This window comes from Haliotis rufescens, unplaced genomic scaffold, assembly GCF_023055435.1.
Source record: "Haliotis rufescens isolate VD_foot unplaced genomic scaffold, xgHalRufe1.0.p SCAF_1, whole genome shotgun sequence".
In the NCBI taxonomy this organism is placed as follows: Eukaryota; Metazoa; Mollusca; class Gastropoda; order Lepetellida; family Haliotidae; genus Haliotis; species Haliotis rufescens.
In genome coordinates this window covers 18,769,127-18,794,920 of record NW_025963779.1, presented here as the reverse complement: position 1 = coordinate 18,794,920, position 25,794 = coordinate 18,769,127, and the positions used below count along the sequence as shown (strand labels likewise).

Below are 25,794 nucleotides of genomic sequence, written 5' to 3'. Positions count from 1 at the left end.
GACACATAGATTCACATTTTTCCGGAATTTTTCTTGATAGAAATTGCATTAATGGGCAAGTAAAGTCAACTTAGTAACTTTGCTTATTTTTTGGTGGCGCTACAATCGAGCCTTGAAATTCCAGCCTAGTTCGGCAAGGGTGGGAACTGGACTTTTATAGTCAGTTAACTGCCTTGCCTCAGGAAGATGGACCAAAATTTGAAAAAACCTGAAAATTATGTGAAACAGACGATAAAGATCGACAGATGAAATAGTCCCAAATAGTTCTTCCTACTTGTCCAGCACCTATTGTTATAGGTATAAATTCACCTGAGTGTGGTTATTGGTAACCATGGTAACACAATAGGGGATTATGACATATCACATATGACTAATTGTTAATATCTCACAAAATATAATGACTCAACTACTTGGTAAACTATATTTGCATACACTGTGAGTGAAAACCTTTGAAATATACATCAATGCGTGAGTGAACATATTAATAATTTAGTACAATGCTTTAAAAGGCAGTACAGACAGGAAACAGAATTCCACTGTGCAAATGCACAGGTTGATAAACCGTTTATTCTCAATTCTAAGAGGGGTTGGCACTTTTTTTTTGCTGAATACAAGTTAACGATTAAAACCTGACGTCAAACTTCAATTCATTGGAAATGTTCCCAAAGAGGATGCCCGACTACCATGAACATCAAAGATGACTTTGTCGCAAAGCAAAATAATATATCACTGGGTCGACGTCAACAAATCGTCTCAAGGGGTGGCATCCAAATCTGTACAAATTGTTTGAGATACTGCAGGTTGAGCAGAGTAATACTGCGATTACAATCCAGTTAGTTTGATGCCATCTAAGAAGAGTGAGCGAGCATGGTTTTACACAGCTTTAAGCAATATTCCAGCAATATAACGGCGGGGGACACCAGAAATGGGCTTCAAACATTGTACCCATGTTGGGACTTGAACCTGGATCTTCAGCATGACGAGCGAGCGATTTCACCACTAGGCTACCCAATCGTGCCCCCATCCAAGAAGAGGTGAAATGAGGTTTAACGTCACGAACCCCTGACCTTCCGCTCTCCGGGCGGGCGCTCTACCATTAGACCACGGAGGCGGTCCCATCCAAGAAGAAGAAGTTTCAAAACCTTGACCATTCCAATGAGAGGGAGAAGAGACAACTTCTCGCCAACCATTCACCAGTTCACAATTATCACATTGTTGAATGGTCTTAAGTACATTATCTATATCCTGAGTAAAAACTAAACTAAAATTATTATTTCATACTTTTTTATTATATAAAACATGTAAACATTAGTACACTTAAATTTTGGAAGAAAAAAAAAAAAAATTATTCTCATGTTTCTTTTAAAACTGGGCCAAGGTTATCATGGTTACTGCGGTAAAAATGTGTATATGTTTCATCTTGAGTTTCTGCAAACCATCAACCCACAATTTGCCTGTCCCAGACTTATTGGCTGTGGTAATACTGACATTGCAAGTATATTGCTGAGTCTGCATGAAACAACATTCATTCACTCTCCATGCTCTTGCATTCCCCGGCCGCGTCATACCAAAAGACGTTAAAAGATGGTATTTGTTGCCCTGTCTGGCGCTCGACATTAAGGGGCTAAAACAAGGACTGGTCGGCTCGGAGTCAGTATACTGTGTCTGAGTGGGGTATTCATGTTAAACTGCGGCATGGTATCTCAGTGAGCTAGCACTATAAATCGGCATCAGTCCGGACTAGTACAAGCAGCAACAAACACACACACGTGCATGCACGTCGCTTTATAAGTGCAATAATCTTGGACGGGACGTTAAACCCAATTTCACCTCACCTCACCTTGCTCTTGCATGTCAAGTGTCTCTGTTCGTGTTATTACCTTCGAGGGCTGCATCTTGTCCTAACTGACAAGGAAATGAAACTAGATCGTGAGGATAAAGGTGATGAAGCTGTTTGGGCATCTTTTATATCTTCCCATTTGTTTCATTGGATTGCAGAGGAACTAAAGAGTATGATGATTTTTGGGCATTCCTGGTCAAATATCAAGCATTCCAACGGAAGAAGGCAGCCAAGAAACAGTGTATGTATCTATACCATGATGTTAGAGCACATTTGTGGAGTGGTTCTTAACAAAAGTGAATATTAGTAGATTCTATGTCATGTATATCATATGGCTGGATATTTCAGATGGGACGTTATGGCTTAACTCACTCCAAAATGTTTATTTGCTCTGCTCAGTGTATGACTAGTTTAAGAAATAGTATGAGCTGGCAATAATGGTAACGCTATGTTATCTAAATATGCCATCATGCTTCATGTGCTGTTTGTATGTTCAGATTAGGGAAAGCAGGTTATAACTACGGTTATAACGGACTCAAAGGGACCACAAATTTTAGTTCGTTATAACCGTAGTTCGTTATAAGCATTTACAATATATATACAGCAAATGGCCGGGACCCAAAAAACAGTTCATTATATCCGCCAGTTCATTTTAAGCGTGTTTGTTATAAACGTAGTTTACTGTAATTTAATGTGCCCTTGGTTAAAAATACAGAAAATATGAAGTCCTGGGCCCCATTCAACAAAGCGATCTTAGTGCTATGATGATCGTAAGCCTATGTTAAAGTATGGGACTTACGATCACCTTAGCACTAAGATCGCTTTGAGGAACAGGGCCCAGGGCCCCATTCAACAAAGAGATCTTGCGCTACAGCGGTCGTAAATCCAGTGATTTTGAGACAAAAGTCAATGACTTGGACCCAAGAAATGTAATAAGTCAATGGCAAAAGTCAATAAGTCAAATTAACAAAGAAAAATTGGGCATAGCTTCCGCGAACCCGGCTATCAGAAACATGACAGTCGTTTTGTGTGTTTTAAATATAGGTTTATTTAACTTATGTATCATCTTGACATCATGTGTTGTATTCATGATTTTAATTACAGCTAAGAGTAAAACATCCACCAGACAGGAAGACGAGGGAAGGCTTGGCCTGCCACGAACGTACGACAACCGTTACCGCATCAACCTGTCACTGGTCAGCAAAGATGTGGAACTTTTCCTCAAGAAGGGGCGACTTGTCGGTGAGTTATCAATGGAAGCTGTGACCTGTGAAGCTGTTGGTTAGAATTGGTCTTCAGTAATCCATTCTTGTAAGAGGCGACTAACGGGATCGGGTGGTCAGGCTCGCTGACTTGGTTGATGCATGTCATTGTATCCTAATTGTGTGGATCATTGCCCATGATGTCAATCACTGGATTGTCTGGCCCAGACTCGATTATGTACAGACCGCTGTCATATAACTGGAATATCGCTGAGTGCGGTGATAAACAAACATACAAACAATGGAAGCTGTGCTGACTTTGACAAATATGCTGGTCCACTAGGCAAATGACAGAAAACATTAATCTGTGCAACTATAGAATCAAAGAGGATTGACCTGGCTAGTGGAAAGTATGAAAAGTCCTTTCTTGTTTCCCTTCAAGAGAATAATGGGTTAAGAATCAGTGAGTTATTGCAAAACGTACTCAATCTAATGGTTGTACTTTTGTTGTCACATGATGTGCCACTGACCATGATGCATCTGTGTGCAGAGATTCTCCCGTTGTGCATTGATTGTTTTGATTGTTTGGAACACATCCCGACATTAAAGCTTTTGGTTCATGTAAAGCAAAATCTTTACCTGTCATTGTAATGCATAGCTTCTCACCAATACATTTCATCAATTAAAATCATTATGGCATATGTGAATGTAGTCACTGTCATGGCAGCAGTAGATTGTGCTTGGTTTAGCTATATCTTCTGTTTTTAAGTATTTGTCCAACAAACACTTTGTAACTATTACATCTCTGATGGGGCTTCCTTCCATGGATGAAGTGAACTGGCTCAATATAATTAATATGAGACGTTCGTATCGTCAGCTCATAGGTTTTTGGACATCATACGTTTTCGGACGGCCATGGTTATCGTGATTACTCATGCTATAACGGGGGGTGTAGCATCACAGATACATTGTAAATATTCAGATGATGGCTTGTTTTTAAGAGAAAGTTGTCTTTTATAAGCAAATGAGATGTTTTACAGTTGTTCATGTGATTACAGAGAAAACTATGAATGTTTCTTAAGCGTCCGAAAACCCATAACACATGAGATATTTATCTCCTATATGGCATGTGACCAGGGTCAAAGGTATTGACACAGGATTTTATGAATGTGAAGTAAAACAACTAGTAATCAATGCCCGGTGTAACAGATCATTGATATTATCGGCCATATGTACGAACACTTTGGTTCCTTGCTGCCAGACTACGATGTGGGTCGAGACCTGACCCGGGAGAGAGTGACCAAGTTCAAGGGCATCCTGCTTCACTACCTGGACTTCCAACAGAAACAGAAGGTGAGCAAAGGTAGAAATGTCCCCAGACACTGCATGTGCTCATGCAACACCCACGGGATTGCATGTTTTTGTGTCACATCTTGTTTATGTTTTTAAGGTGTTTGTACTATCAGGTGTACCTTGTTTTTAGCAGTCATATTTATAACTCTAATTATCCCATGTATTTAGTGAAATTGAAAATAGTTGGCATATTTAGATGAGCTAGCAGTGAGCTAAGTCTGTTTGACTGGTTTAGTCACATTTAGTTTTACTTGTAGGACATTATGATGTAAGTGTCTCTATTCGAACAACCCATGTGACCTGTGAAGATCTGGGGTAGAATAGGTCTTCAGCAATCCATTCTTGATGTAAAAGGTGACTCTGCTTGTCGTAAAAGGCAACTAACAGGATTGGGTGTTCAGGCTTGCTGACTTGGTTGATGCATGTCATTGATCCCAATTGCGTGGGTTGATGCTCATGATGTCAATCACTGGATTGCATGGTTTAGACTCGATTATTTACAGATTGCTGTCATATAGCTGGAATATTGCTGAGTGCAGCTTTAAACAACAAACAAACAAAGAAAAAACCAAGGCTCTGTGACTAAGCTGATTGCGTGTCGATCGTAACCCGATGGTGTGGGTCGCTGCTCAAGCTTTGATTTGCCCTGTCCAGTGTAGATTGTTTACATTCCACCATGTATGTTATGTAAATCTGCTGACTGCGGTAATTAACAAACATGCACTGGCTTACTCTATTCCATCAGTTTACCAAGTTGAAGAAGATCCGTGCAGACCAGGAGAACTTGCCCATCTTCCAGTACAAGACCATGATCTGTGGTATGGTGAAGCGCCATCAAGTGGTGGTTGTCGCCGGGGATACAGGGTGTGGCAAATCCACACAGGTATGTAACGCGTAGATAAACATAAGTCGATATAGGGGGGGATGCAGACGTGTGCATAAACGTCAAGGTGGATCTAGAGGGGGTACTTCAGTCAAGGTGGATCTAGAGGGGGTACTTCAGTCAAGGTGGCGGTCAACAACAATAGTCCAGTTACTGCTTCTGTTGTGTTAGAGGCACAGTGGAACTGGTGTTTCGGTCCTTTTTGTTTTATAAAAAAATTTATTTGTTACATTTCATATTGTTTTTACAAAACATAAAACTGTGACTTCGATGTTAGAAAAATAGTGTATGACATGATGAAGAATATTTATAGAATCTGTCTAAATTCCCCCTCATCATGCTCATAACTGCTGTACATTTGTTTTGATGAAGTACTGGTAATACTACTTTAATTCATTCTGGAAGATCTGGAACGATGGAATATCCTTTGTGTCTCTATGGGAGAAAATTAAGTTTTTGCAAAGAATAATTATAAGTTTTAATGGGTCCTTACTTCTGAATTGGTATCCAAGCAAAACATGTCGTTTGGTGATATTTGATATGATTTGGTGATATTTGGTATGATTTGAGTGCTGGTATTTAGCCCAAGTTCCAGTGCTGTCCAGATGGGACTCAGTCCTGTAGCCAACTGCATGTTCACAGTGGGCACCCAAACTAAAGATTTGTATGAGCTCATGTCATGGTGGGTGGTGTGTCACCAGTCTGACAGCAAAATTTGCAATTTTATCTTATCCTGATTCAAACTTATTGCTTTTCTCTACTCATTTCCGAAAGGTAGTGGAAACTTACTGAATTGTGTTCCAGAACAGATTACTTGTCACCCTCTCCTTTTTTGTGTGAAACAAGTGGTTGGGGAAAATTTCCTGAGCTTTGTAATTTGAGCTATCCTATCAAAATTAAACTTTGTTCATAATTCGTTTTTGCTAAGATTATATTCTTCTAACCTTCAACTATTATCTAAAGAATATTTTTTAATTTTGGCCCAAATATTTCTCCAAACTTTGGCTTAAATAAGTTAAAATGTGACTTTATTTTTTTTCTATGAAACCTTCTTCCTTTGAGAAAGATGTCAAGGCCATTGCTCAGACACAAACCTTCACGCAGATGCATTCTTCATGCAGACTAGACCTTTGCATACATGAAAGAATGCCTTTGCGAAAGAATGCTATACCTGTGTCGTCATCAAACACTGCTCTGGGTGCTAGACTAATGCAACATGCGCTATTAAACATGCAACTGCATGAACCTGCACACAACCTGGCCCCTCCACACTTTTGTCTGAAGGGATCTCTCAAATCATCGGTGATCCCCCAGTCTGATATTCAAGGTTGGTACAGATCAGGATACGCCCTCACCATGGAAACATTCAGCTAACGTTGAACCAACACCAATTAGACGTGGAGAATTGGCAGGATAACTCACCAAACTCTCACCATGAGGCTTGGCACTGATGCAACGTTTATGAAGTTATGGTCATTGATCTCAAGATCGATACCCGCATCGAAACTGAAAAGATCCAAACGCTACCAACTACCTTGACATTCGACTCAGTAGTCATGTACTACCAGGTACCCAAATTCCAGAATCACCATCCATAACCTTCATCATTCTCACCTAGTGATTCAAACCCTGCTGTGGTGATTGCAGTACATTATCGCTTTCGCCATATCTGTACCAAGATGATCTGTCATTCATGGACGCTCAAGACAAGATAGACATCAACTGGGCAACTTCACCAGAATTATTGGCAAAGCTTCGTCACCTCGATGTTATAACGGGAGTGCTCATGCAACACCCACGGGATAGAATCCATCACCTTTTCATCAAACTACATGTCAACATAGCGATGATCAACCCGGAGGGACAAGTAGTCCCTCATTTTTGAGGATTGGAATTGGTGCAAACAGACCCATTGATGTGGCATACGCTCCAAATGTTCTCTACACTCCTTCAAACCACAATTTTCTGACAACACTTCGTATGATCATTCAGACCGAAGAATGTATGCAGCCTCGATCTACAAGATGCAGCTTACTTTCAACGGCCGCTATGTCAAGACTGTAGCAATTGGCTGGGGAGTGCACTTTTTACATCCAAATGGGACCAGGCGTGTAGAGAAACACAATCTTCCATCTCACCATGGGCCGTCCACGGCATTGGGTCCCACAGCTCAAACACAAGTTCTAAGAACAGACAACTCACCCCTGGCCTTTTACATCAATTTCCAAGAATGATAGGATCAGCGACCCTTCTGGGATTAACATGTCAACTGTTCACACTAACAGACAGTCACAACTTACAAATAAAAGACATCTATCTCGGCCATCCAAACAATCTCCAGCAGAATGGATGCTCCATCCCTAGGCATTCCAGGGAGAAAGGTTTCCTGTCAATAAACCTATTTGCAACAAGGTTCAACGAACAGTTATTGCTGTTCATCTCACCAGTACAGGACCCACTAGCTTGGGCCGTTGACTCCCCGGCGATATCTTGGGAAGGGCTACACTTTTATGTGTTCCCACCACCAGCACTAATACCGCTGATTATTCTGAAAATCAGACAGACCAACACCCTATTACTGTTTTTAAATAGGAACATATCACATTCAACCTCACTAGAAGGGGATATTCTGACAGAAGCCAAGGCAGTCTCCATAGCCCTTCGCAGATCTCTGAGGAATTTATACGAAGATAAATGGAAGAGCTGTGACCTGTTTGCGACCTATAAAGGTGTTACGACAGCCAACGCTACCCTACCACAAGTAGCAGAATTCCTTTTGTCACATGCAAAGAACAAGGAATCTCAAAGGTTCAACATTAAGTACTTATCTTGTTATAATGTTATACTGTTATATACAAGGAATATTGCATACAGTTGTGTCAGGATAAGTATATAAATAAGTGGAATACTCTGATTCCCTATGTTTGTGCCTATTAACGAGTTATTTCTGCTTCAATGATTCTGACATTGTAAAGTGTTTTTATTTTTCAATACTGTACTGTTTCTTTGAAAAAATGTAATCAATTTGTTACCATCGTGTGAGATAGGGTGTGTGCTATGACTTATTTCTGTTGTCGCCCTGCCGTGATATTGCTGAAATATTGCTGGAATATTGCTGAATGTGGCATAAATCCATACTCACTGAAGCGGCATTACTCGCCCATTTATCTGAGGCTCTATAATTTGCTGTACAGAGTTGCGTCCCTTGTATGCTACACAATCCAATGCATGTGAGTTCTGTCTAACAATCGCCTGATTAGGATTTGATCTATAATTACCATACCTGTCCTTGTTGGTTCCACCAATGTGGATAAAGTCAGGGTCATACATCATGTGTAGCTTTCTTCCCACTTCAAGCTGACACACTGTAAGATACTGAAATGTTGTTAAAAGCAGCATTTAAGGCCGTCTCACTCGCTGTTATCTCAGGTGCCGCAGTATCTGATGGAGGCAGGGTTCGAGAACATCGCCTGCACACAGCCGCGGAGGATCGCCTGCATCTCTCTGTCAAAGCGAGTTGGCTATGAGACCCTCAACGAGTATGGCTCGGCTGTAGCCTTCCAGGTAATTGATAGCCAGGAAACCATGTCAGATATGTTCCCAGCTTTCTTCCAATTCAATCCTATTAACAACATTCCGTTCTAATGCAATAGTGAAAATATTCACCCCTAAAATCCAAAGAGAGCATTTTACATTTTTAGTAAGGCTTAAAAATATTGGTCCTCTGGCAATGGTGTTTGAAAATATAGTGCCAAATAAACAGTTGTGTAACCAAATAAACAGTTGTGTAACCAAATAAACAGTTGTGTAACCAAATAAACAATTGTGTAACCAAATATAACCAAATAAACAATTGTGTAACCAAATAAACAGTTGTGTAACCAAATAAACAATTGTGTACAATCAACCTGGTAAAGGGCCTCCCTACATAAATGTATTCCTTGATGAGCAAAATACCGGAATCCAGATTTTGATTACCGTTGGACTTTGTGTTTATAAAAATGGTTATTAAAAACGAAACATGTGGCAAACTTTACGATAATGCGGGCGGTGCCTGAGAACCAAGACTATTAGTTTTTTCATCTAATACTGGATATCAGCATCTACAGATCCCTGTGTCATGCATGTACCAGAAACACGTTCAGTAATTGTGACTTACACATGCACTATCTTGACTAGTTAAACTCATGTTTCAAAGTTGCCATGAGTCGATGTCTTACAGAGTGTAAACAATATTTTTAACCCCCAAGTCTCTTTATTTGTGGAGTTTGTTGAAGAGTTTATTAATATTGTAGGGCCATTGTAAAATGCTAGATATTCAACCAATCTTCTTTTTTCAAAGGATTCACAGAAGTATCTGTTTAGTTATTAAAATTACCTGCTATTATGGCATTTACTTATGACTAGCTGTAAAAGGCGACTATGCATTTTGTAAGAGGCGACTGACGGGATCGGTTGGTCAGGCTTGCTGACTTGTTTGATGTCATCTTATCCCAATTGCGTGGATCGATGCTCGTGATATCAATCACTGGATTGTCTGGTCCAGACTCGATTATTTACAGACCGCTGTCATAAAGCTTGAATATTTAACTCACTCATACAAGTTGTTGGGACTGGCATTAATCCTGCTGAGACAATATCAATGAATATTTTTACCTGTAATCTCATACAAGTTGCTTGATTCCAGGTGCGCTTTGAGAAAAGCAAAACAAGAGCCACTAAAATCCTCTTCCTGACAGAAGGTAAGGACATGATGGAGATGCTGGGCTAAGGAGAGGAATAGGTACAGTTGTATAGTTGTGTGGTCAAAGTTAGGAGATGTAATCATACAGCTTGTATAGAATTAAGTGTGAGTGAGTGAGTGAGTTTGGGTTTTAGCAATATTCCAGCAATATCATGGTGGGAGACACCAGAAATGGACGTATAGAATTAAGGAAAACAATCCACTGACCACCAGGCCCAGATAGTGTTGAAAAGAAGTCGTCCTTCCCATGTTCCCCACAAAAACAAACAGGACGATTTGAGTATGTCAAATATTCCACCAGTGCCGTTTCTTTGTTAGTGGAATGTCAGTAAGTAAATCAATAGACAGCTACAAACAAGTATCAGAAAGACAGGGTTACCCACTGGCCAACCAGGACACTGACTTGATGAGTGAGTGAGAGTATGGTTATATGCCGCTTTTAGCAATATTCCAGCAATGTCACAGCGGGGGACACCAGAAAGGGGCTTCACACATTGTACCCATGTCGGGAATCGAACCCGGGTCTTCAGCATGACGAGCAAACTCTTTAACCACTAGGCTACACCACCGCCCCCACTGCCTTTATGACAGCAGGTGCCCTCTGCTATTGCTGTGAGCCGTGGGCCAACGGACCAGCAGTTAAGTTGACTGCTGCTTTAGTATATATTAGTGTTGCAGAGAACAGTCTAGCTCTCCCCTGAAGTACACAACTCCACAGCTTATGCTGTTGTATTTTCTGTTTCCAGGACTGCTGCTGAGACAGATGACATCTGATCCTTATCTGAAACAGTATGATGTCATTGTGATTGACGAGGTAGTGTAGAGTCTCAATGTGGAATCCCTGTGTGGGGACATTGTACTGATGGTCCATTAGTGATTAGTTGTAGTTCACAAGGTATGACTTTGATGATAGAGCATCATGGTACTCGGACTGTTACAGAATGTTACAGTTGGGGCTGGGATGGGTCAAAATTTCCTACCCGGGTACCCACCACCCTATTACCCTACCCTATCTTGGTATCCACTGAAGATATTTAGAGATAGGTACAAACTGTCCGATTTGGAAAAGTTTGACCGTAGCCCTGGCAAAATACATTTAGATACATGTGTAAAATGATCCGCTCATGCATACACTGAAGTTTGATGCTTGAAGTTTTATCTTTATTCAGACATATAAAAGTTAGGAGGAATGGGTGCATTGTCAGAAAGAAATGGGAACATATGTGACATTTAGTGTAACCATAGACTTTTAGATAATTTTTGTCATTAAACAATATATACTGAACCAAATTAAAAACTTCACAATCCTAAAATTTAACATTTTGACCAGTTATCATTGTGGGCCCTAATTGTGTATTTAAACAGTAATGGCCACGTATTGTCTTCAGATAACACCCGTTTTTGTGCAGGTGAATTGATCAAAATCATGTGCACAGCATTATAGTGGCAAAAGTGTTTTTTCACGTGCAACTGGTCACGTGGCTATAATACCGCACCTGTTTTCAGCCATACTTGTAAGCAGTCATTAACGAAAAAAGAAAAACACAAGAAAATAAATGTCTTTGCAGCCATTTGTCACGCCACGCCTTTCAAATAAGCAACGTGAACGTGCCATCGGCATGTTGCAGACGGGAACGTCCGTAGCTGAAGTCGCAAGGACGATGGGTCTTAGTCAACGGACTGTTTATGATTTACAGACGCGTCTACAGCAAACGGGTACCACCACTGATCGCCCTTGGCCAGGTCGACCACGTGTCACCTCCGTAACCGATTTTTGACGGCTTCATCAACCAGAAATGAACTGTTTAGGAGTAGACTGAGTGCGCAAACTGTTCGAAACCGTCTGAGAACTGCTCACCTTCAAGCACGACGGCCATACTGCGGGCCGATTCTGACTCAATTACACAGACGTCAACGTCAATTGTGGGCACAGCGACACTTACGATGGACTCCGAGGAATTGGAATCAAGTCGTCTTCAGTGATGAATCCCGATTTAATCTTCGATTTGCTGATGGTAGGGCGAAGGTGTGGAGGTGCCGTCATGAACGTTAAGCCCGGTGTTGTGTACAGGAAGTTGACAGATTTCGAGGCGGAAGTGTCATGGTGTGGGGTGCTTTCTGTGGCAGGGCATGTTCCAGGCTTCTTGTCATCCGTGGCAACCTCAACGCTGCTGCTTACCGCGACCAGGTACTGGCACCAGAACTTCTGCCTTTTATGGCAGCACATGGACCCGGTTTGATCTTCCAACACGACAATGCCAGACCCCACACAGCAATTTTGACAAGGAATTTCCTTCAGAATGCAGGAGTCAACGTTATGGACTGGCCATCAAGGTCTCCCGACCTCAATCCCATCGAACACGTGTGGGATGCTCTTGGCAGAAGTCTGCGCACTCTCCAGAACCAACCACAGAATTTGCAAGATCTTGGCACCATTTTGCAGCAACAATGGCGTCATCTTCCCAATCATGTGTTCACAAGCATCACAAGGTCCATGCGGAGGTGTTGTGTGGCAGTTGTCAACGCACATGGTGGCCATACACGCTACTGAACTTGTGTGCCATCATGCTTGGGACTTATGATTTAAACTGTTAATGTTATTACCGAATACCGTAGGTGCTTGGAACAAATTATGGTTACCACCGTTAATTAAAATCCTTCTTTGGACATTTATGATTAATAATTACCTTCTCTGATACATTTGTCCGTTGTATATCATATATGGGTTTACTTTTAAAAATGTGAAGTTTTTAATTTGACTCAGTATATATCATGTGACTAACCATGGGTCTGGGTAGTCCTGTGGGTACCCGGGTCCTACTCAGGACCCACCCGACCTGAGTACCTGAGTTACCCGTCACAACCCTAGTTACAATACTATGATACATCCGTGCTTCACATGGTCAGGCTACTTTGATGTAGCTTGAAAATTGTAGACATTCTCCATGTACTTAACATGGTTGGATTCCATAATCATTTTAACTGTAGGCATACCAGGATCCTGTTATTGTGGGGATAAATCCAACATTCAGATTGATCCTTGCTTTGTCTACACCAAAGCTGTCCTTAAGCACACATAACTGAAATACTTTTAAAAGTGGAACAAGTCAATCACTCACTCACTCAGGGTTTCCTGGATGGTAGAGCTCCTGTCAGTGATGTAAACAGATAGGTACAAGCTATGCGATATTTTTCAATCTTGTATAAAATGAGGTGAGGGTAACTGATGGTGTTTGTAGGTTCACGAGCGTCACATCTTCACGGACTTCCTGCTTGGTGTGCTCAAGTGCATGCTGACACAGAGAGAGGACCTCAAGCTTGTGCTCATGTCTGCCACCATCAACATCGAGCTCTTCAGCGGCTACTTCGAGAATGCCCCAGTCATACGGGTGAGGCAACTACCGTCTGGTCATTTAGTCATACCCTCGAAGCCACCTCAATAAATGTCTTGCATCGGTATTTGCTGTCCACATTAATAAGGTTGATTATAGTGTTAGGTTTGAGGGACATCTAACATGTACATTCAGTCTTTGCTGATGTAGAAGCTTGCCGAGAATGTATTTTGTCTATTCACTGTATCAGTTTTACAGTTTGACAACAGATTTGATTCATACACCTGACATGTCAGGAAAATATGATCAGACTGAACAGGCTACTTCCACAAAGATGCTACACTAGCCTGACAAGCTGTTGTACTAGACTGGGGCTTAGGACTAGTGAATAACATCGAAGAATGATAATATATATAATGGAAGATGATTTAATTCTCACCCTCATGTCTTCTGATAGCAGCTAATCAACACTTGTTTATGTTGAGGAGGGTCTGGTGACCTGCTTTGTATATCTGAGGTTGTGTTATCTGTATTTATGTGCTTATCATATCAAACAGTATACAATTAATGAATCTCACTTTGGATCTTTTGGTAAGGCTAAAAAAACCCACAAAATTGGTTCTGTTGGTTCTCAGGCACTGCCCGCATCATCATAAAGTCCGTTGCACGTTTTATTTTTATTTCCAATTTAAGAAGAAACAATCCTAACGTTTAAAAACAAAATGCTTATAGCACGCAGTTACTTCCCTTTACATGCACACTGCTTTACTATGGATCTTGTGTTTTGGTCATGGCGGCAATAGGAGTTTGTATGCTTGTTTATGAAGGGAGGCCCTTTCCCAGGTTGATGGTACACAACTGTTAATTTGGTTACATACTAGTTTGAACTAGCAAAAAAAAAACCAAACCACTGCCCGCCCGCAATATATTTTCAAAAGTCATTGCCTGAGAACCAATTCTTTTATTTTTTCAAACTTAAGATGACAGCTCTTAGTATAGTTAGCTATATTGGACTGGTTGTTGTGCAGAATTGTAAACGTATTCAACAAGTGTTGATAATGTTGATTTATTCATGCACGTTGTATTGGCAAAGAAAGATGATGTGTTGCAGGTCCCGGGGCGTCTTCATCCTATTGAGTTAGAGTACCAGCCAATTAAACGTGACGAGATGACGAGTCGTGGCGAGAAGTTGGATCCGACCCCATACCTCCGCATAATGCAGACAATTGACCACCGGGTGAGTAGAATTTGGATGCAACCCCGTACCTCCTTATGTGGGTCCAACCTCATATCGTTGTATATTTGGAATGGTAAATACTGTTCTGTCAAAGCTAAGGTAAAGAGATTGTACCTGTAACAATAATGTGAAGCACTTTATTTCCATTCTGAACATGGCATGATACAGCTTAGACGTGACGAGTAACACTCTCACAGCTCGAGTAGTAGTTGTTTTGTACAATATTTTCTCCATGTATTGAGGGTACCCTGCTTGAATCCCCCCTCTCCCTCTTTCCCCTCGCCCTCCTTCCCCTTCCCTCCTCCTCCTCCTTCCCCATTGATGGTAGGTGACATGCTGTTATCGATGGTATGTGACATGCTGTGACACAGAGTTAGTTGACACTGCTTCCTGTACCGCTGTTCCTGTGACTTGGTATTTGTACATAAAATGGAGTTTCCTGATTGCAGTACCCAGTCACAGAGCGAGGTGATCTGCTGATATTTTTGAGTGGGATGACAGAGATTATGACTATTGTGGAGGCAGCCAATCAGTACGCTCAACAGACCAAGAGATGGATCATCCTGCCCCTCCACAGTGCTCTGTCAGTCCAGGAGCAGGATAAGGTGAGCTATCAGAAACTGGTGCAGGGACGATGGTAGGGATGACAAGTGTGGGAAAACTTACCATGGTGATGCCAATGAGAGTTGCACCACTGTATGCAATTGTATAGAAATAATGTGAAAAATACAAGGCATATTTCCAGGATCCTTTGGCATGAGGACAAAACCTTCCTAGGTTCAGTAGATTTGTGGTCGAATTGTTAGGACGTAAAGGAGGTTACTCTGATTATCGTCTGCTGGGAGATTAAGGATGTGATGTATTGACTACATCTGGCCATGTATGATTAAACAAGTCCCTGTGAGGCTTTCAGGGCCGAATATCGATCCTCAGTATCTAATGCTTGTCTTCCTGTGAGGCTTTCAGGGCCGAATAGCGATCCTCAGTATCTAATACTGGTCTTCCTGGGAGGCTTTCAGGGCCGAATATCGATCCTCAGTATCTAATGCTGGTCTTCCTGGGAGGCTTCCAGGGCCGAATATCGATCCTCAGTATCTAATACTGGTCTTCCTGTGAGGCTTTCAGGGCCGAATATCGATCCTCAGTATCTAATGCTTGTCTTCCTGTGAGGCTTTCAGGGCCGAATATCGATCCTCAGTATCTAATGCTGGTCTTCCTGTGAGGCTTCCAGGGCCGAATATCGATCCTCAGTATCTAATGCTTGTCTTCCTGTGAGCTAGGCTTTCAGGGCCGAATATCGATCCTCAGTATCTAATGCTGGTCTTCCTGTGAGGCTTCCAGGGCCGAATATCGATCCTCAGTATCTAATGCTGGTCTTCCTGGGAGGCTTCCAGGGCCGAATATCGATCCTCAGTATCTAATACTGGTCTTCCTGTATGGCTTCGAGACAGAATATCGATCCTCAGTATCTAATGCTTGTCTTCCTGTGTGGCTTCCAGGGCAGAATATCGATCCTCAGTATCTAATACTGGTCTTCCTGTATGGCTTCGAGACAGAATATCGATCCTCAGTATCTAATGCTTGTCTTCCTGTGTGGCTTTCAGGGCAGAATATAGGTCCCCAGTATTCAGTGCAGGTCTTCCTGTGAGGCTTCCAGGGCCGAATATCGATCCTCAGTATCTAATGCTTATCTTCCTGTGAGGCTTTCAGGGAAGAATATCGATCCTCAGTATCTAATACTGGTCTTCCTGTATGGCTTCGAGACAGAATATCGATCCTCAGTATCTAATGCTTGTCTTCCTGTGAGGCTTTCAGGGCAGAATATCGATCCTCAGTATCTAATACTGGTCTTCCTGTATGGCTTCGAGACAGAATATCGATCCTCAGTATCTAATGCTTGTCTTCCTGTGTGGCTTCCAGGGCAGAATATAGGTCCCCAGTATTCAGTGCTTGTCCTCAGAGCCAGCCAATGAGGACTGAGTGTGACTTGGATGATGGGTCATACCTGACGGTGTGGATTGTTGCCTACACTATTAGCCACTGGTTGTCTTGGCTTGCTGTGATATAAGTGGAATATTTCTGACTGCTTCATAAAAGTTTCACTGTTCCATGCGGGGCATTTTTTGGACAAATGTGAATGACGGTATGCTTGCTAAAGGTGCTGATCCTCAGTGTGGCAGAAGTATTCACCGTGTTTTTGGCTTCAGGTGTTTGACGTATCTCCCGAGGGAGTGAGAAAGTGCATCGTATCTACGAATATCGCAGAGACGTCGGTGACCATTGACGGTGTCCGGTTCATTGTAGACTCAGGCAAGGTATGTGGCGTGTTCCTGGTTGGTTGCACCACACAACTGAACCTTGTGAATAATTGGTTCCATAACGCTGGATTGTCAGGGGCCCAGACTACAAAGATGGGCAATTACATAGAAACATATTAAGTTACATAATGCTCAAACCTTGGAGATGGTTTGATTACGCTCACTCTCTCAAATGAATCGTCTTCATTTCATGAAATGTTTTCGACTAATGAAATGATTAATACATGAAAGGCTAATGGCTGAACATATTGCACGACAGGTCAAGGAAATGAATTTTGACCCCAAGTATAAGATGCGGCGTCTTCAGGAGTTCTGGATCAGTCAAGCTAGTGCGGAACAGAGGAAGGGTCGAGCAGGTTCGTTACCATTTTCTTGCCAGACTTCTCCAAGTTGTGTTTGGTTGGGCACAGGTGGATCTGCTGCCTTTAGGGAGGGGTGGGGTGGGGTAGGGGAGAAAGGAATGCAAATTTCACTGCATAGTGGTATCACTTAGTCGACTGGTCATGGGTTTGAGCAATCTCATTAAAATCAGATCTTAGTTTTCCGCTAGCTTTAAGGCCAGACACTGCACCTTACAATTGACAAAATGCTTCACAAGTATTTGTTAGTTTTAATGGGTTACAACTTTGAGGTATACATATTAACAATTGAAATGGAGTCTTTTCCAGGTGATGTTGCCACCGGTTGCCATGGAAACATCCAAGATGGCCGCCGCAAGCCTGAAAAAGATGGAAATTAGTTTCAGTTTTTCTCTAAGACCAATAAAGATATTTATATAATTTCAATTGTATAACAAAGCTTGTATGGTGTTGCGTACAATGACAGAAAGAAAAATTAAAAAAAGACTGGGATATATTTTTAAAATAATTTTTCAAAATTTCACATTTTTTAGGTTGATTTTTACCCATAATTTATTTTTTTAAATCAAAATGGCCAACAAATTGTAAAAAGTCTCTCTGTTATTGTGTAAAGTAATCCTCTGCCTATATGTACACCAAATTTCATTCAAATCGGGCCAATAATGGTTGAGATCTATGTTCACTAAGATCCAAAATGACGTTAATGGAGAAAATGAGGAAATAAGTTTGTATATGGTTTTCTTCCTTCAGCACCTATTAAACACTTACAAAATCTTAGTTTACTGATGGGATGTATTCAAGATACATAAAACAATGTATGTACAAAGAAATAACAGGACTTAAAACTCCCCAGCACCATACAACAAGCCTTCAGCTGCCTCAACATGAACTCGGTCCCTTTTTTTAGCCTCCCACTTTGCACTACGTTCTATCTTAGATGTCTCCTGGCTTTGCTTCCTTGCTTTGAGGGTTCCCACATTATCAAGTCTTTCAATAGAAGCTGCTGTTATTTCATTAGCTTCTATTGCAAGCTTGTTAATTACCTGAGTAATGTGACATGTACCCTCATTGAACGAAGCTATTGCAGACGCCACTGCCCGATGCAACCGCCTTGCACCCACAAAAACGGTCTTCGGACAACGGGACTAGATCACGGAATGCAAGCATTCATTAGCATTCTGTGTCTTGCCTTTCACCATCCTCTTAAGGTTTTCATCAGACATTCTTTGATACACAGGTACCATCTTTTCTGCAATTTCTGCATCGAGACAATGTCTGATGTTGACAAAACTTCCTTAGTATTTTCAACAACAACCTGTGAAAGAATGTTTTGTTTTTGTTGAAATGTCTTAGGATGGAGACCTTCCATTCCAAAAACCAGACAAAACCTTTTCATTGCAGCATGACCAAGTCCTACCTCTGACAGAGCATAAACATTTCATTGACCTGAAAGGGATTGGTACCAGATTGATTACCTTACCTTTGTGAAGTGTAATTTTTGGCAACACACATCTGACAGTTTTGACATGTCAACATAACGTTTACAGCAAATCCAAATCTATCAAAATTGTCACTCTTTTCAAACAACAAAGACCCCTGTTCGTGACATGATTGGCATTCAATCTCTTGAAAAAAATAAATTCATTTGTCTCATGTCAATTAACATCCATTGAGGTTTTGGTTCATCATTGTCAAGCACGGGAGATTTGATATTTTCAGCAGCTTTAAATTTTGATAGTTTTATGTCGCTGCGTGAAGTTGCATTCAATAAAAAAGAATTCTCACCTTCATTGTCTCCAACGGGGATGTTTTCCCCAACGGCGTGGTCCCCGGATGATTCCGATGCATCTAAAACGTCCAAGCTGTCAGAATCTGACACAGGGATGATCGCGCTGTCAACACGGGTCGTAACTCTAACACCGCATTTCGAACGTGCCTGCTTCAACTGACTTGCCCTTCGCCTCCTATTCTAACCATAGGCGTGTTGTGACCCGTGTTTTGACCTCATTTTAAAAAAACAAAACAATTTTCAGTTAAGAAAATATCAAAAACGATGTTTGCCTGTTAATCTTTTCGCAAAGCAGCCGCCATTTTGTATACCTACCGGAAAAGACCGGTGTTTTGTTGCTAAGCCGAATGGTGCATTGTGGGATACGTTTTACTTTATTTGGATCGAACGAATATTCCCGAATGTTGCATTACGGGATATTTCTCCTTAAATGGTAATTTACGTACGAATGATTCGCGGGAAAAACCGACGATAGCCTCACGTGGAATATCTATTTTTAGAATGTTTTTGCACAGAAAGATGGCGGAAACGATCAGCTTTCTAGCGATGTATAACATGAAGGGGTTCGTTACAGCTGCGGGGGCGTTGTCATGGGTGAAAGTTCAGGTTTTTCCACATTGATTACGATCATATTTAAAAACAATACCACACATTATGATTTTAATAACGTTTTTTATTCAGTAAATGTACACAATATCGTAAAAAACATGTTGCATCACAAAGTACATGTATTATATATGCGAAAAAAATCAAAATCTCGATTTTGACATATTGAAGCAATTATGTTAATTTAAGGTGCCGTGTCTGGCCTTAAGCAAAGATCTGAGAACAACTCAATACAGGGCATGCCAGGAAGACCTTTTATCCGACCAATCATAGCACTGCTCTTGAATCAAGAACTTTGTCAATTTATTTCAAAGTGTAATCTGAAATGGAAGTCGCCAGTGTGAAACTAGTGACGTATAGCTCAAGAAACTACTTTCTGATTGGCTAATGTCGACTTCTTGTTAGTCATTTCATTGGTTAATCAAAGTTTCTGAAGGATCATTCTGATGTGACCCATAATGGGATGTGCTAAGATCTTTGTTTGGTAGAGCTAGACCTAATATATATATTGTTGATATTAATAAGATTGTGTGTTGAGTTCCTGACCTGCTCTGACTATGATCCTGGGTTTGTTGGCACAATATTGCTACAGTGGGGTAGATGTCTGCTACAGCCACTTTGGATTTTCCTGCTGCGAGTTGGCTGAAAAAAACTGTTACTAAATAATACCAACACACTCACTAAATCAATAAACTGCGCTGAAATGAAACAACAACATTGTTGTACAAATAAGCTTCAGCATCATCAAATGACTGTTTTGATGATTTGTGAGGGAGCAAACATTATAATTATATGTAGGTATATAAGATGATCAACTGCAAGAGTCTTCACAACCTCCCATTGGCTCCCACAGGTAGGACCGGCCCGGGGGTGTGCTACCGCCTGTATGCCGACACTGACTACAACTCCTTCCAGGAGTATGCCACGCCTGAGATACAGCGCGTCACGCTGGATACCCTCATCCTCCAGATGATGTCCCTTGGATTACCCGATGCAAGGAGGTAGGATACTTGAACAGAACTCTCCAGCTCAGTAAGGAAGATTTACGCATCAGCTAAGGCATTAAAAAAATAAAAGAATTTGTTCTCAGGGAAGGGGTTTTGAAAATATAGTAGAGGTGGGCGGGCTTTTTTGGAGGGGGGTATTCAAACTAATATGTAACCAAATAAACAATTGTGTCAATCAACCTGGGAAATTGCCTCTCTACATAACTCTATTCCTTGATGTGTAAAATACTGGAATACAGTACATGACTATCGATTGACTACCAGTGTGTGCATAATACACGCATACAATGAGCTTCGATTATATTTCACAACACGAAGACGTTATTGTGAGCATACAACACCGGAAGCAGCATGTCAACAAATCTGTACTGAAGTATGCAAGTTAGTCCTGTTATTACACAATCTGGCTATAAAAGTGTTCATTGTGTATCTGGACTTCCGTTTGTACTCAATTATATTACTTTTATCCAAGACTTCATTCAATTTTGTTTACATTAATTTTGGCGAAATTTTGTACGAGCTGATCTGCAAATCACATCAACTTACCATGAACTCGCCTTGAAACAAACATTAGTCGTTAGTGATACAAAGTCTTTGGTCTTCTCATAACTGTATGGAAATTTCCTTTCAGTTGTGGTATTGGCCATGACATTAAGTATTTTAAAAGCTAAATCACTCATAGATGGGGGAGAAAATGTGTGAACAGCTGATTGCTATTTCCGGCTTATTTTACGAGACAAATACAAATGTAATCTTAACCTCTGCATATGAAATCTTTTCCGTCATACAGTACATACCGGTAAATACCATTGAATTTGTAAATCCTTATGTCTGGTGATGTTTTATCAGAAATTATTTCATTATTCATTATTTCATTGACCAAATTTGCAAACGGCTAAACAAGCACACAAACTCCTATTGCCGTCATGACCATAACACACGAGATGTGCAGTAAAGCTGTGCGCATGAAAAGGGAAGTAACTGCACGCTATATTGGATCACATTGTTTTTAAGAATTGCGACATTTCACTACCGGGGTCGTGTGTTCGAGACGCAGAATATTAAAGGATTGTTTTGTTGTTTTCTTTAAATAGAAATAAAAATGAAACTTTCAGAGGTACCAAGTAAATGTTCTGATGCTATGTTCATCATTGCCTCTAATACTCTTATATTCCCTGTCCAGTGTTGCATCCCTTGGGCATGCAAGAAACCTTTGACTGTGGGTTCAAATCCTGGTTTGCCCCGATTGTTTCTAGGTTCCACAGCACCATAACTGTGCTCTTGGGTTTCACCAAAGTGGGTTTGCCCCGATTATGTTTCTAGGTTTGTCAGCACCATACATACCCGTGATCGTGGGTTTCACCGACTGGTAAACGTCTGAGACTCGCATCACTTCGGGCTTTCCTCCCACATTAAGCTGACAGGCCGTGATATAACTGGAATACTGTTAAAAGCGGCGTTAAACCTAACTCACTCACTCACCAAAGTGGTAAAAGTCTGAGGCCTGCATCACTTCGGGCTTTCCTCCCACACCAAGCTGACACCCAGTGGTATAACTGGAATACTGTTCAAGGCGGCATTAAACCCAACTCACTCACTCACTCTACAACTCCCATGGTAGCAGATAGTGTGTTCATTTGTCCACCATCTCCATGTTGTCAGCATCTTTTTTTAAATTTATGGTTCCCAGAGTTGTAGAGTAATACAGTATTCAGTCAAAACATATTTCGGATTGCGTAGAATGACACAATACACTCTTTAATAATTTAAAGGTTTGGAAACAAACATTGTCACATTCCAAACCAAAAAGTTTGCAGCACACAATCAGACTCAAACATAGCATGTATCAACAGAGAGCTAAATGTTGAGATTAAAAGTGACGACTTTTTGTTAAAGTTATTTTTATCATCCTTTTTTATATGGCAATATGAATATATGTTTTTAAGTAGTTTCAAAAGTATATCTATTTTCAGTTTGATTCCTTTGATTTCACGAACATGATTATTCCTTTTTCCCAATTAAAGTATATGATTGATTAAAGTATCAGAGGAACCAAACCAAATAAGATATTTTGTCAATTTATATTTTTGTGAAAGATAATTATTAAGCCAAAGTTAGAAATCATTGTTAAGTTTCATAACATTGCCAAAAGACATGGCTGATGTCTTCATTGACAGCATTACAAAAGCTACACACACTGTTGTCTATAAGTTTCATTGTTAATAGTTCCTTCATTGTGAAGATAATTCCATGTAGAAATTGGTATTGAAAATCTAAAAGTTTTACATCCTTCAGTTTACATCTAACAGTAAATATCTATTTCTAATTAAACTCAGTCAAGAATTAATGGCTATTTATCACAAACTTTAAGATTATATTCATTTAACATTTATCATAAAAGAGTCTAACACTTGTAAGAGGTTTCATCAGATCACTTAAGCAATTATTTATATACAATTTCTATAAATATATATAGTCTAACATGGTATATCGGATATTTTAGTATCAATTCTTCAAATGACGTCAATCTGTTTTCATTGTATAAATCTTTAATTGAGTAAATTCCAATATTAGCCCATTGCTTTGTGTAGAATGTTGCTTGTTTGAAGTTGTGATTAGGTCATAATGGGTGGGACAAAATGTCTTCTATATGATCATAATTAATAATATTATTTTTACAAAAGTTGTTCCAAGCTTTCAATTCTTCTTTCCAGTAGGGGCTTTTAACCTGAGATTGCTTGTCAACATTAGCAGCCAAAGAGAGGATGTCTTTAATTGGGATATTACAAGGGTTACTCTATGTTGTTATTCAATCTCATTAAAATCAGACCTAAGTTCTCACTGCCGCGAAACAAAGATCTGAGGACATCCCATTACGGGTCACATCAGAACGACCTTTCGCGAACTTTGACCGACCACTGAAATGACTAACAAGAAGTCGACATCAGCCAATTAGAAAGCAGCTTTCTCAAGCTTTACGGCACTCGTTTCAACCTGGCGACTTTCATTTCAGATTTCGCTTGAAAAATAAGTTGACACAGTTCTTGATTAAAATTTTGAAAACTGAACAAACGAACATTACAGAACATTTGTTTTGTGATAGCGAGAACTAAGATCTGATTTTAATGAGATTGTGTTGTTATTTTACAATATAATCTCAGCACAGATAGTTTTAGTGCGTCAATATGGGCTCTGATGTTAATCATGTGTAATCCACATTCCTCATATTTTCTCATCAAGTGGTCCTTTTGATTTTGTCTTTTTTATTGTTCCATATAAAGTTGTAAAATGTTTTGAGAACTGATAAGACAAAATCCTCAGGAGGGTTTGGTAGTGTCGAAAATGGGTCTCCTTGTTGACAGCCTCTTTCATTTGTCAACGATTCTGATAGATGTCCATTTTGTATTATGCTTGATGTAGTGCTGTAAGTTATCATTTCTGGTCCAAATCCATATTTTTTAAAACTTTGTTTATAAATTGTTTTGATACTGCATCAAATGCCTTTTCAAAATTTATCAACAGAAGTAATCCTGGTTTATTTTGTCTTTTTGATTCAAAGATAATATCGTATGACAACCTTGTATTTTCTGTAATAGATATTCCTGGAATAAATACTGTTTGTTTATTATGAATGAGCAATTCCAATGTTGATTTTATACGGCTTGCAATACAAGTACTGATTATGTTATAGAGTGCATTCAATAAAGTTATTGGTCTCCAGTTTTTTATCTATGCCCTGTCTTTATTTGTATATTTATTTTAGTATACAAGTTATAACTCCTCTTTTCATTGTCAAACTCATTTTGTAATTAGCAGAAGTGTTTTTTACAAATCTGTATATCCAGAATTTTAGTTCTTTCCAGAAAAACTTAAAAAATTCAATAGGAAAGCCATCAAAACCACGGCTTTTATTGTTTTTCATGTCCTTAAATGCAAATGAAATTTTTCAAGCTCAATTTCTCTTTCTAATATTTTTTTTTTTGGTTGTCTGATGTTGGAGTCTCTAAATGTGTTAAATTTTCATAATTTCTGTCATTGCTATCAGATGTATGTAATTTTTTGGTTTCTTAACTCATCCAAATTACAATTGCCGTCTGTTATAACCGTATCACCTTCAGTTATAACTTTATTTATTTATTTACTGACATTTTCTATTTTCTAGGTGGCAAAAATAACTTATTGGCTTTTCTCCTTACTCATACCATTGGGGGTGGTCGGGTAGCCTAGTGGGTAAAGTGTTCGATTCCGGACATGGGTACAATGTGTGAAGCCCATTTCTGGTATCCCCCACCGTGATATTGCTGGAATATTGCTAACAGCGGCATAAAACCATACTCACTCACTCACTCATACCATTGCATTCTATTTAAATTTGTATTCCTCTTATTTCCTCTTCTTTTATATGTTTCATATCTAATTTGTATTTTGATAATTCTGATACATGTTTTTTCATCTATTTGTTGAAATTTCGCCTTATGTCATCTTGTAAGTCATTTATCTTACTTTCTAATTCTTTTGCACTACAAAGTTTGATATTAAAAAAATATGTTTTGAACTTAGAATTTGTTTACTTCAACATTTGTGCGACCTACAACTTGAAAGCTATTTTATGGTTCTTTTCCAATTAGGGGAACAGTTTTTATACCAATAGGAGAGGTGCAGTGCAAAGTTTGATTTTGATATGTGTATTTCCTGATTTAAATTATTTTTTTTTTATGTTTTGAACTTAGAAATATGTTGGCGTCAAAGTTGGGGACGTTAGTGAGCCCTGCTCAATTTTTGCCTTGTTGCATTTACATGTAGTAACATTTTGATGTACATTCTTACACTGTTATCAAGCTGGTAGTTTGTTACTCGATAACAAGTGGCACACAGATAACTGGATGAACTGTATAGGATGGCTAGGGAACTTTTGTGGTGGTCTGAGAGGGCTGCCTTGCTGTCTGCTTTGGCTGTTGAAGTTTTATGTTCACCGAAGTATATACTGGGTGCACTCTTGTAAGAGAACTCCTTCTTTTCAGATTCCCTTTTATTGAGGCTCCAGAGATGTCAAGCATTGAGACTTCCATAGCTTTCCTCAAGGAGCAGGTACGGGAAAACTATCAGTGGTAGAGACTGACTGTT

The 25,794-nt window shown here is 40.0% G+C and overlaps 1 protein-coding gene and 1 long non-coding RNA gene across 4 annotated transcripts in view; one reads left to right on the top strand and one right to left on the bottom strand.

Moving 5' to 3' along the window:
* The window catches only part of LOC124150233 (probable ATP-dependent RNA helicase DHX34), a 64,160-nt gene that overhangs the window by 1,778 nt on the left and 36,588 nt on the right, over positions 1-25,794 (top strand). For all 3 annotated transcript variants that reach the window (XM_048392421.1, XM_048392429.1, XM_048392427.1), the window contains exons 2-15: positions 1,999-2,081; positions 2,945-3,082; positions 4,304-4,395; positions 5,141-5,278; positions 8,708-8,842; positions 9,966-10,020; positions 10,769-10,836; positions 13,262-13,411; positions 14,466-14,591; positions 15,041-15,196; positions 16,799-16,906; positions 17,169-17,265; positions 20,517-20,664; positions 25,692-25,758. In XM_048392421.1, coding sequence (XP_048248378.1) covers positions 1,999-2,081; positions 2,945-3,082; positions 4,304-4,395; positions 5,141-5,278; positions 8,708-8,842; positions 9,966-10,020; positions 10,769-10,836; positions 13,262-13,411; positions 14,466-14,591; positions 15,041-15,196; positions 16,799-16,906; positions 17,169-17,265; positions 20,517-20,664; positions 25,692-25,758 — 1,561 coding nt within the window. The remainder of the gene's footprint in view (positions 1-1,998; positions 2,082-2,944; positions 3,083-4,303; positions 4,396-5,140; positions 5,279-8,707; positions 8,843-9,965; positions 10,021-10,768; positions 10,837-13,261; positions 13,412-14,465; positions 14,592-15,040; positions 15,197-16,798; positions 16,907-17,168; positions 17,266-20,516; positions 20,665-25,691; positions 25,759-25,794) is intronic.
* On the bottom strand, positions 17,505-19,606 carry LOC124146732. The gene is made up of 2 exons (XR_006862719.2): positions 19,054-19,606; positions 17,505-17,628 (listed from the first exon to the last, which is right to left on the bottom strand). It is a non-coding gene; the product is annotated as an uncharacterized LOC124146732 (long non-coding RNA).